Consider the following 12839-nt stretch of genomic DNA (forward strand, 5'->3'; position numbering starts at 1 on the left):
TACAGTAAAACCCTCTCTTAACGGACACGCCCTCAAATGCGGTCACTCCACTTTTACGACCAAATAATAATTTCCAGTTGTATAATAAAAGTATGTATTTCAAACCCCTGATTAACGGTCACCCCTCTTTTACGGACGAATTTTTTTGTCCTGTCGGTGTCCGCAAAAGAGAGGTTTTACTGTATATACTAACAAAAATTTTCAGGTAATGAAATTATTTAATTTTTTGTAACAATATTTGCCGTTTGAAATTAATGCGAAGTTAAAGAAAGACAGCCTACAAGTTAACCCATTTTTGACCGCTCTTACAATTCTTGACCAAATCGCGCAATTTTTTTATATATGACTAGCTTACCCGTCGCGCGTTGCTGCTATCTTAGAAGAAAGGAAATTCAAGGAAATGTGTGAAGGAAAGGAGAAAAAAAATTCAAAAAAACTGCCAGAAACCTTCGCGGGAATGTACTCCCAAAGTTTCATGGCGATCGGATGAATGGTGTAGTAATGCATAAAGGACAGACAGACACACAAGCATTCATTTTTATATATATAGATGACTGGTAATTCAAATAACATACTTTTGAAGTTTCATAAAAATTGGACATGAATTTAGCACCTTTTTTGTAATTAAAGTAAATTTCTAATTAATTGAAATTAATCATCTTAGTTCAATCATAATAATTAATAATTACAATTCTGGGAAACCCCACGTGACGAAAAAAAAATTATTTCCTATTTTTTTTTTTTAATTATTTCTGTTGATGGTCCGGAAAAAAAATTCAGATAGAAAATCGGAATGAAATTTCTGAAAATTTCATGTTTTAAAAATTCTAAAAAATCAAATTCATTGTAAACAAATTTAAAAAACAGATACTCATTAGACCTTTTAGGTTTTTTTTCATTACAAAAACAACACATAGACAGGCACGTTCATATACGATACAAAAATAAATACCAAAAAGACAATAATATGAAAGCAAAACACACACAATGCAGCTCTGAGGGACACATATGCATTTCTTCTCTGGTTCATACTTATATTTTTACTGAATGTTTCAAAAATTAGATACAGAATTTGCAAATATAAAAAGTACCTTCCTTCAAGATGTCTATTTATTTTTACTTCTGATCATTTTTTATGAACTTATTGCAAATGGTTGCCCCCTCCCCCCCCCCCCGGTAATTTGTACTTTTTGTATGAGATACTAATTGGTTTTTTTGCTAAAACGTTATAATCGGGATTCAACGCATTTCATTCAAGTATTTTAAAATATATACCTCGGTTTTAACGGCGTAATCACGTTACTTTATGAATGTCATTATAACCGAGTTTTAATGAGATTATAACGAGCTCTTGTAGGAAAGCAAAAAAAAAAATTAATTGGTCAGAAAAATTTCATTTTTTCTTCATCGGTTTTTTTTTATTATCAGTGCAAGAGCGCCAAACAAAGAATTAGTTTCTGTGAAATGAAACTTCATACAGTTCCTCGAATTTGTCTTTTCCCCTCATTTTTCTGGCAACCTGAGAAGAGCGATTCCTTTGTCCAGTGCATCTGGAATCCCATCACCCTCCTTGTCAAACCACTTAATAGACAATGGAGAAACTGGAGAAACCGCGAGACACCCAGGCTCTGTCGCAAGAAGCAACGTAAGCACTTTCCCCCCCCGGAGGGGGGGGGGAAACAGGGCATCTCCGGTAAAACCAAAATTTATTGACTTAATAGACAATGGAAGACATAACCGCGAGTCCAGCCGAACCGTCATCAGGGTGTTCAAACCTTTCCAATAGATGATGGCAGCTTCGCGGTTACCACAACCACCAATAAAAATGTGGATTTTCTCGGTTGCAAAAACCGTCGCCAGTGGTTACGGTTGTATCTGTGCGCTGACAGAATAAAACTATAGATCAGCAGTTCTCAACCGGTGCTCCGCGGAGCCCTTGGGGGCCGCTCGAAGAAAACAAAAAAACAGTAAAATTGAGAAAAATTATAAATATTTTAAAATAATAAAAATAAATTAGTAATCTCGATGAATAAAAAAATATTCCAACGAAGCTCCGCCATAGAAATTAGACCTGAAAGGGCTCCGCGAGTCAAAAAAGGTTGAGAACCGCTGCTATAGATGAACCGCAACCGCGCCGCAGTCAGTTCTCGGCTTTACTCTTGAAAATCATTATCACGAGGCTGTCCGTGTACTCGAGCCCTTCCCCGGGCCGACATCTGCTATAGGTGTTGCCGGGTACGCCCATGCATTAAGACGGCACTTCACAAATTTTTGATTTCATAATTTCAGTTCAATCATGGCCCCCACAAGGGGCCTGACAAGGCTACAGCCCTGGGGGCCCAGGGCTGTAAAATATAAAAATAATTAAACATACTGTGCACAAAATCCCTTTGAGACACCAGCACAAAATCAAACGTGAGAAAGAGGAAATAATGCCACACAAATTGATTTGTTTGGAAAAATGATTTTTGACTAACCAAATACAGAGTGTGATCCTATAAAATTACGCCAGACTTCGCCTATACTAAGTTCTTAGACACTTTTCTTCTAACGGATACAGTAAATAAACGTTTAAAATCCTGATGCACAATGAATGGACTGGATGACTAGTCCTAAAGGACCGTTTACACGCGGTAAGTGATTATAAGTTGGTAAATAAATTTTAAGTTGCCAAGTACAGGCCCGTTTACACGAGGCAAGTGCTTTAGTTGGTAACTTAATTTTAACTTACCGATTCTTCTTGAAAGTGTTCACACGATAAGTGGTAAGTAGAGGCTCGTTGGATAATTTTTACGGAGGTGAGCGTAGTTAGCGCATGCGCCCTTCAGTCTACTCAAATCCACGGAGAGAGACAGACGCATCGCGCGGGAGTATAATAGTAATAATTTTTTATTTATCTGGCATTCAGAGAGGTGCTTTTTTTAAAGCTCATAGCTTTCGTAACGATGGATGAAGATAATCAGGTAGAACTAACGAATACTGTGATCAGAGCCACATTATGATATTTTTTTTAAAGAATATAAATTTATTCAATTTCACTTACCCAAGAGGGAAAAAAGAATACACAACATATTATAAACTTATGTAAGTCATCCAGAAGAAATAGTATAAGATTTCTCTATTTCTCCTCTAAGTTGTAAATATCGATTATATGATATTTTAATCGAAGTTAAAGAGGAGATAAATTATGAATTATGTAAGCCGAAAATACGGGAGAAGATTCTTGGCATTCGTAGGAAATTCTAAGAGTTAAAAATTAAATAATGAAAATTCATTAAACATAAAAATTATTTCCAAATTTTCGAAATTATTATTTCTTAATTTAATCTATAGAGATGATATCTTCATGTTAAATATTTGATCATGTATTTTTAGAACAGATGGCAGCAAATTCGTTCTGGACGAGAGAAATATTCGAAACCACCCCCTCTCTACACCTTATATATATTTTTGAATCTTCAATTTTTTTCAACTCCTGACATCACGTCGATAGAATATTCCATAGCTTTTTCCAACATCGAATAATTTTTAGCTTGTTTGTTAAGGTAATTTTCATTTCTATAGTTCAACAAACATTCATGGCGAAGATATAAGTTGCCAACTAAATCACTTGCCTCGTGTAAACGGGCCTTACGTTACAATGTATGCAGACGATAAGGGCCGTTTACACGGCTTTAGTTGGTAAGTGCACAAGTGATTTAGTGGTTAAGTGAAATAAAAACGGTTCTATTTTTTCCGGTTAAGTAGACCTATGCGCATGCGCCAGTGGGTGTGACCTGCCGCTCTGGAGGGGTCTTTTTCATGGAGGAAAAAATAACAGGAGGTGACATCAGGCACGAAAATTGAAGCCGTTGTGGCAACTCTATGGGCTGACAAGTAAGCCCAAACAAACCGCTCTTTTCCCTATACTTAACATGTGTTTTGCCGGATCGAATTCTCTTAAAATATTAATATCTAAATATATTTAAGCACCATGACTGTTTAATGCGTCTTCAGGTAATCTACATGATCCGATAATGGGGGAAAAATAAAACTTTATCCTTGTATAAGGGGTTTTTATATTTTTAATTTATTTTTGAAAGGGGAAGATCATTTTTCACTCTCAACTCGTCATATGTTTTTAGTTCAGTGCTTCAATTTATTTTAAAAATTTGATGCATCACATTAATGTCTATGGAAATATGATTAATTAAAATAATATGAAGCTCCAATAAAATGCAGTTTTCATAATTTTTTCTTTTAACTGTTTATTTTGCCTTTTTGTTTCGTTCATCATTATCATAGATCCGGGACATTTCGAAAGTGTTTGAGGCCCGTGGGCGCTCGTCTTAAGCTTTACATGAGGAATTTTGATTTCTGAATCAATCCTGAGGTGCTCGAGCACCTTCTGACAGGGACGTAGCTAGGATTTTTGCCACCCGAGGCAAAGAGCATTTTGCCGCCCGCGTGCCTCAAAGTACTGGAAGTGCTCGAGCGTCTTCCGCCTCTGTGTATTTATTGTTTTGCTGCCTGTAGGCTGTACAAATTTCGCCACCCCATCTTCTTCCGTTCACTCTCATATTCTTGAATACGTATGAGTTACTTACCCCGACCCGGCGAATGTGATTTGCCATACGGGGGTTCCCCGAAGGGAGCATTTATTTTCTCAATCAAAAAAAAAAAAAAAATTTTTTTGAATACGTATGATTGAAATATATGCCGCCCATCCGAACCTTCCGCTATGTAGATGCAGTATTGAGAAAAAAATATTAAAAATAAAAACCTTTTTTTACGAGCCGTGATAAGTCATCTCTCTGGCCTATAGTATTTAGGAAAATCATCACTTGGGCTGTTTTTTTCCCCCTCTTCATTTTGTACCTATGGGGTCATTCAAGTATTACGTCAGCATCGGGGGGGGGGGGGTTGAAGGTTGCTTACGTCATCAACCACCCTTTTTGAAGATATGAAATATCCTATGCTGCTGACAAGGGGGGGGGGTCAAAAATGGCCAAAAATCTGCTTACGTAATACTTGAATGGCCCCCATTACTTCGCTTTTAAAGTGGTACATGTACGAAAATTTGAAAAAAAAAAACAGTTTCGAATTGAATTTGAAATATAAAATTGTCTGTGCTCGAGTTTTTGTTGTTCTAACTGGACTGGAAGTACTTCTACAATATTTTAATATAAACAGCTGAAAGGCATTATATATGCTAATGTTTTCCATATATAATGTTTTTCGCAAAAAAAAAAGATTTTTTTTTCAAACACCGCGAGCTTGTTCAAGTGTCTTTAAACATTGTGTCTCTCTCAGCACTGAGGTATTACATACTTTGACATAATTTTTTTAAAATTAAAATGCCGGGAATGAATTTTGGGGCACAAGATATGGGTAAGTTTTGGTTATTTTTGCAAAAGGTTCCATGTTGTTGAAGTTAATATTCGAACACAAATAACAACTAAAATTGTAAAAGCTCCCGTTCAATTGCATAAATATATCCACAGAAGTTGAGGGAAAAAATCGAGTTCCTAAAGTGAATAGTAAATTTTTAAATGATTTTTAAAAACGGGGATGTTTCTCATAGGAAAGCCACGGTTTGTTTGGGCTTACTTGGTCCCTTTAATAGAGCGATCACTGGCAACCCAGATTCCCCATGCTTTCTCAACGGACGCGCTGGTCGCGTCACCTCCTGTTATTCTTTCCTCCATGGGTCTTTTTGCTCTCACGGAGGGGTTTATTTTGATCTCAAGCGTGAACCTGTTTATGCTCCGTCTTCTCCTACCGTTTCGCTAGAATTCCACGGAAATACAGGAGAGTGAAGTGGCCAGAGGACATAACCTTAAAGTTTGTCGAAGAATATTTTCGCCATGGAAGTTTGTTGAACTATAATACCCTTAGAAATGAAAACGACCTTAACAAACAAGCTAAAAATTAATCGATGTTGGAAATAGTAGAAACTGTAGAATATTCGGTCGACGTGCTGCCAGTTGAAAAAAAAATTGGAGATTCAAAAATATATCGGGTGTTGGTGTGGAAGATTTATTATATATTAAAAAATTAAAAACTTGACGGGCGAATATTTCTCTCATGCATAACGAATTTGCTGTCATGTATTGCAAAAATACATAATCAAATATTTAACAAAGATAGCATCTGCATTAAATTAAAAAAAAATAATATTTCAAATAATTTTTACGTTTAATGAATTTTTATTATTTAATTTGTTACCCTTAGAATTTCCTACAAACGCCAAGAATCTTCTCCCATAATCTTTTCGGCTTACGTAATTTATCTCCTCTATAACTTAGATTAAAATATCATATAATCGATATTTACGTCAGTCTATAATATGTTGTGTATTCTTTTTCCCCCTCTTGTATAAGTGAAAGTGAATAAATGTATTCTTCAAAAAAATATCATATAATGTGGCTCTGATCACAGTATTCGTAAGTTCTACCGGATCATCTTCATCCATTGTTGCGGAAGCTATGAGCTTTGAAAAAAAAAACACCTCTTTGAATGCCAGATATATAAAAAATCATTACTATTATTCTCCCACGAGTTGCGTCTCTCCCCCCTCCGTTGATTCGAGTCGAATGTAGCGCGCATGCGCCAACTGCGCTCGCCTCCGTAAAAATTATCCAATGCGCCTCTACTTACTACTTATCGTGTGAACACTTTTCTGAACAATCGGTAACTTAAAATTTAGTTACCAACTTAATCACTTACGGCGTGTAAACGGGTTTTCATACATCTCCACAGGTTGCCCAGCTGACATCTGCAACAGTCTTTTCAAAAGGTGATCCTCACGAGACTACAAACGGATCTGCAGGATGCGTTCAAGAATAAAGCAATAACAATGAAGGGAGTGACTGACAGAACATGGAGTCCTTGGTTCCCTCTATGTTCAACGAAGGCGACCTTGCCCTTGAAAAAGTCCTAAGTAAAAAACACTGGCCTATATGAACTAAATATGATCCCCAGCATTTTTGTGTTGTACGCGATATCATTTTTCGCAGTAAAATTGAAATTTCCCTATTAGAAGCCTTCATGAAACTAAAGTATAAGCAGCATTGGAAATGAAAATAAAAATATACATATTTAAAAAAAATATGACTTTATTTCCATCCAGAATATTAATTTTCTATAAGAAAAATACACAAACAAAAGAGATTTACATTTGCTGGGAATCCCGAGTCTTATCTGCTTCCTGACCACTGGAGTTTCTTTCCTTATCCCTCACTCTCTTTAGGGCATTAATCCAGGTTAGAACTTCTGCATCAGTATTTTCTGCATTAAAAGTAGCTGGAAATAAAATAAAGTTTTTTGAAGAAAAAAAGGGGTCCACAAGATGCAATCACAACATAATCATATGGATAATTTTCAGCCTGTTCTTGAGTATACGGTAATAAACAAGGTGTCCACTTATAGTGCTGTTTAATGTTTGTTTCAAATGTTGTCATCCAGAATCCTAGAAACGATCTGGTAAATGAAAAAAAAACTATTTCTGAAAAAGTTACACAATTCAAATTTTTATATCTTTGTCAGGTCCTAATTAGTAAAAAGTATTTGTGCGCTGACATGCTGAAAAAAAAATGCCATAATTTAAAGGCCAAAATTGAGTTATAAAACATTGAATTTTATTCATTTTGGGCATAATTCCTTACCAGAAAATACATCATTCCAGCCAGCCAAGATATGGGAGGGGGGTCATACAAAAACTTATAATCTAATAACAATAAGACTTTTTTGAGAGTTTGTTCAATGACAAAGAGTTAAACTACTCCTGATGAACAAAGTGCATTGAAAATTTTATCATTATTTCTCTTGAGAATAATTTTGCATGTGACCCCAATTTCTCATTAAAAAAAAACGCTTTAATTTTAATCTCCACGGATCGTTTAAGTGTTCTGTAATTGTGTCGCAGGTTACTTGGGTGATCTTAGAATATGAAAGTGATCTTTGAGGCCTACTTCAGTGATCTGAAAATGTGCCATGGGTCATTTAAGCGATTTGTAAATGTGCCGTTAAGTTCATTTTTACAAAATTAGGTTTGAGACGGCAAGCCACATCAGATAACCTTCAGGGCCACATTTGGTCTGCGGGGCAAGGGTTTACCATATATGGCTTAAAGGATGGGTCGCAATAAATTTTTTAAAGAGAAATTTTGAGTTCTTACCCTTCAAATAGCATTGAAATTGACAGAAATCGATAATAATAACACATATAAAGATATCTTCTTTCAAAATTTCAATTTTTTAAAAATATTTTTTGCATTAAAATTTTTTTTTTCGTCTGAAGGGGGGGGGGGTGGCCCACGGGCCCCCTATACCCCCTCCCGCGTACGTTTCTGACCCCACCATTATGCGTTAGGAGGTAGGGGGCAATGATGACGAAATTTTGTTGGCAAGGGGGGAGGGGGGTCAGAGTTTTGCTGACGGGGGGGGGAGGGGGGTTGGAGGTGAAGAGGGTCAAAAATGGCTAAAAATTTGCTTACGTAATACTTTAACAGCCCCTTACAGTTTCTAGGATGATGAGTGACAAAATTTGTATGTGAAACATTTTTTATAATTAGAAGTTCCCTCCAACACTAACAGTTAAGGAATATTTTTGATTTTTCGGAGTAAGGAATATTAGAAATTAGATTGTATGCCCTGTATAATACTGAAAAATTTTCATTATTTTCAAAAACTCAATTGCGTATTTGCATTTGTACACACACCATAATTTACACTGAAAAAGACAAAAATTTATGAATATTAACAACTCTAAGATACAATCAAAAATGCTGATGAATATAAATAAAAACAGTTCACCAAATTTTCAACAAAAAAAAACCTTCCCTTCAAAAACAAGTTTTATTCTGGTTGCAAACTATAAATTTGATTGAAAAGTTGGAGTACAAAAAAACTACTAAATAAATAATCACACATAGTTAATTCAAGTCAATGTCCTTTAAATATTTTTCTTTGATGGAAAAACTTTTATTTTCCTGAAAATTACTGATTCGCAATGACGAGACATATATCTACTACTATTCCTTTGTTTCTTGTTCTAAAAACCTGCTCTCTCTCTCCCTCTCTTGCTTTACTATATCACCCCTTCTCTACTCATCTGATACTCCCTTGTGGGGCAAGGGGTAAAAAAAGAAGGGTTTCTACTTCCTGTCTATGTATATTTGATGAAAACTGAAATGTTAAAACTTGTGATTGAGAGAATGATGAATTCAGACAAAAATTGAAACGTTTTTAAGACAAATAAAATTTGTCTTAAAGATAAGATGGGACTATCTTTTGATAAGGGTTTACAGGTTTCCTCTTTGTCCATCAAGGTATAGTCCCATCATTGATGGGACTATACCTTGATGGGCAAAGAGAAAACCTGTCTGCAACAGAAAATTCCATCAGTTTCTTAACGTCTTGTGCAGATTTCACTGTATAAGGCAAAAATTTCTCAGCGTAAAACCAGGCTCTTTACATATGAGATGCTAAATGTAATATTGCATAGAGTTTGTTCTATCAAGGATGCTAATAATTTCCTATTTGTTGATTTTCATTATAATTAAACGATCAAAAAAATTCTACATAGGGTACTTGAGGTATATGACTACCTCTCATCACTTTTTCTATAAAATGGTACTGGAGTGAACTTTAATATTTTTTGATAAAAGTATTATTGTTTTCACCATTTCAAAATAAATTTTGGGCTACCTACGTCATTTTCTATGACAAAGTTATTTTTATGTTAGATTTTAAGCAAAATTCATGCATTATTCCAAATGCAAATGAAAAAATTCTATGAATATAATGATTTGTTATTTTCATAGTACACTCAGCTAGTAATGGTGCAGGTTATGAACAAAAATTTAAAGGATTGTATGCAGTACTCGTAAGTTACTCAAATCTGTTAATGTATGTGCAAATTTTTTGAAATTTCATTCTACATATTGTGTACATAAAACACTGTAATTAGACAGATACATGTGACAGACATTAGATTTTTTTCATGTAACCTTAAAAATACATAGCAAAATATCATCAAAATTTCGTAATAATGCAACAAATAGATTTTTATAAATCATGTTTCAAACTCGGGTAAAATGTCAAAAATAACATTCTTCTTAAAAGCCATTTAAAGTTTTTATTCACTTTAATTGTATGTGAAAACACACAGCAATAAAGTGGACATAATTTTAGTTCTGAGCATCATACAAACAACACAGAGCTTGTTTGGGAACCACAAAAAATAGGGTTTTCATAAAAAAAAATGAAAATAAATATTTTCTTCCAAAATGACATTTACACACACACACAACATAGTCGGATATCTTGATAATATTCTCATCAGGCATAGCCTTAGAATACATTTTGCAACAAAATATAAAATTTAAGGACAGACTAATGTGCAAAATGTTTTGGCTCAAAATTGGGCAACAGACACGTCAGCACTGACTGCAAGTATGAAGCTAAAGAAGAAACTCCTTTTTTTCCCTCTCGCACTTCTTATTCATAGTGCAAGAGGTACAATGTCTGATCCTAAGAATTATAATAATAATATGGATATCTTGAGAATACGTGATGATCATGTTATTGAAGAAAAAAGCACTATAGTGGAAGGGAATTCAAATGAAATAGTTTTTCCAATTAATGCTGTATCTCAAGTTGCAAAACTAGCAATTCTTTGGATAACAAGTCATTAATCAAGCGAGCATTTTAAACTTTTTGATCTTTACTAAGAAATCTTATAAGTTTGAATAAATGAGTAAAAATAGTTACTCATCAGGATCACAGGTAGTAGTTTAATTTTACTATGTGACAGAATTCACGCCTACCAAAAAATTCAGAATATTAAAATTAATATGTTGTATTGACATTTGAACTTGTTTTAGATGTCAAAAACCCAACCTTATTTAGTGGGTAATGATGGAAATAGAAATTAATTTAAAATCCAACAACGTTAATGGTCCAAATACTGCACCTTCTATGTTAAGAAATTCCAGAGAAATGCTATGGCCAGCACGTCTCTCATATTCAAAGGCTTGTAAGATCATGTCAAACTTGTCTAAATTTTTAACTGCCTTTGCTTCTGCTGTTTCTTGTAGCTCATACTCCTAATGAACAGGATAAATGTATTATAACACACAGCATAACATTATATAATTTCATTATTTAAAAAAAATCATTTTCTCATATAAGCAAAGAATACAATACCCACATTTCATTTATAAGCTGAATGGCGCGGGGGGGGGGGGGTTAAACCCTTCCGGATACATTTAGGATAACTGATTTGGAAATTTTCATTGACAAGCAGCTTAGGTATTCTGAATATTGTTCCGCAGTGGTCAAAAAAGCAAATATAATGCTAGATTTAATTCTTAAAACTTCTACTCTCCTAGAGTCATCCTTCTGCTTTTCAAAGGCTAAGTTTGTTCTGGCCTAGAGTATGTCATACAGCTTTGGAGACCCTATCTTCAGAAAGATATAGACTTGGTTGAAGGGGTGCAAAGAATTTGCACTGCTAATTTGCACTTGTTAATGCTCATTAACAGATATACAAAGCTTAAGCTATAAAGAAAGACTTGATTCCTTGAATATTTTTTTGGAACAACACAGCCATTATGGAGATATGATTAAAGTATTTAAGATTTGCAATGGAATTGATAAGATGGATCACAAAATATTGATATGCTGTCATTCAACTGCTTTAACTTGAGGACACCAGTTTCAGCTGGTTGGGGAAAATTCCAGGCTGTTTTGTGAGTTATTGGGATTTTTTTTCCAAACACAGTTGCAAATGCATGGAATAGGTTACCACATCTGATGTTGTGAATTCCCCATGATAGACACCTTTAGGAGGAAATATGATAAGCTGGGTAGGAATACCAAGAAGCTATCCATATCCAAATGAATGAAACCATATTTCTGTGTGCAAAGTATTTTCCTATTTTCTGATTTATTAATATTGGTGATACCGTAATTTGCCACAACTATGGTCCAACCCATTTTATGGATCACAAGCTGTTACCAGCATCATCACTCACGTGGATATGGTAATCTGAAAATTACTCGTCGATGATTTCCCATGTAACATTTGAACCCCTCATGATCCCTTTGGGGGATGATTTTTAAGAAATCCTGTCTCAGTGGGTATTTACATTATAAAATACAATATTGACTAAATTTCGATTCATATTTATGGCTTCAGCGATTTTGGCTCAGTGATGATTGCTCCATATTACCTTTGAACTCCCTCCCTAAGGGGGCTGAATTTTGGACAATCCCTTCTCAGTGAATCTCTACATTACAATACAAAAATACTTACCAAATTAATATGATCCCCCCCCCCCCCAGTAGTCAAATTTCGAAAAATCCTCTCATAGTCATGAAATGAAACTTCTAACCAAATTTCATGATGAGCTTCAGCAGTTTTGGCTCGCTGTGATTTCTCTATGAACCCCCTCTTTTTGGCCCCCTTGGGGGTCAAATTTGGAAAAACTCCATCTTCTAGCAAAGAAGATAAAGATGGGTATATGATATAGTTGAAGTAGATTTTCTTAACTATGATTCGTAAGTGATTTAAAACACAAAATATATGATGGACCATAGTTGGGACTTCATAGTACAACTATGGTCCAAAATTTAATTTTTTAAAAATCCATATTTGAGCTACATAAGGAATAAAAAAAATGTTTAATGTTAATGCTGGATCTTACTACAGGCAATATCAGCAAAAAAAAAAAAAAAAAAAAAATTGAATAGCTTGGATACAGAAGTTATGATTAATCTAGAAAATGCGTTATTTTGGACCATAGTTGTGTGAAATTACGGTAGCTGAATTTAGGTTACGATAATCAGATTTTT

General features: G+C 34.6%; 1 protein-coding gene across 2 annotated transcripts in view; it reads right to left on the minus strand.

Moving 5' to 3' along the window:
* Window positions 1-7079: 7079 nt before the first annotated feature.
* The window catches only part of LOC149083228 (5'-deoxynucleotidase HDDC2), a 40839-nt gene continuing 35079 nt past the window's right edge, over window positions 7080-12839 (minus strand). For both annotated transcript variants that reach the window (XM_089236429.1, XM_089236430.1), the window contains 2 exons: window positions 10957-11089; window positions 7080-7284 (listed from right to left, as the gene is read on the minus strand). In XM_089236429.1, coding sequence (XP_089092555.1) covers window positions 7154-7284; window positions 10957-11089 — 264 coding nt within the window. In that variant the 3' untranslated portion in view covers window positions 7080-7153. The remainder of the gene's footprint in view (window positions 7285-10956; window positions 11090-12839) is intronic.

Source organism: Pholcus phalangioides, unplaced genomic scaffold (genome assembly GCF_987345545.1).
Source record: "Pholcus phalangioides strain wild (caught in Gottingen) unplaced genomic scaffold, Ppha-v1.0 ptg000009l_1, whole genome shotgun sequence".
In the NCBI taxonomy this organism is placed as follows: Eukaryota; Metazoa; Arthropoda; class Arachnida; order Araneae; family Pholcidae; genus Pholcus; species Pholcus phalangioides.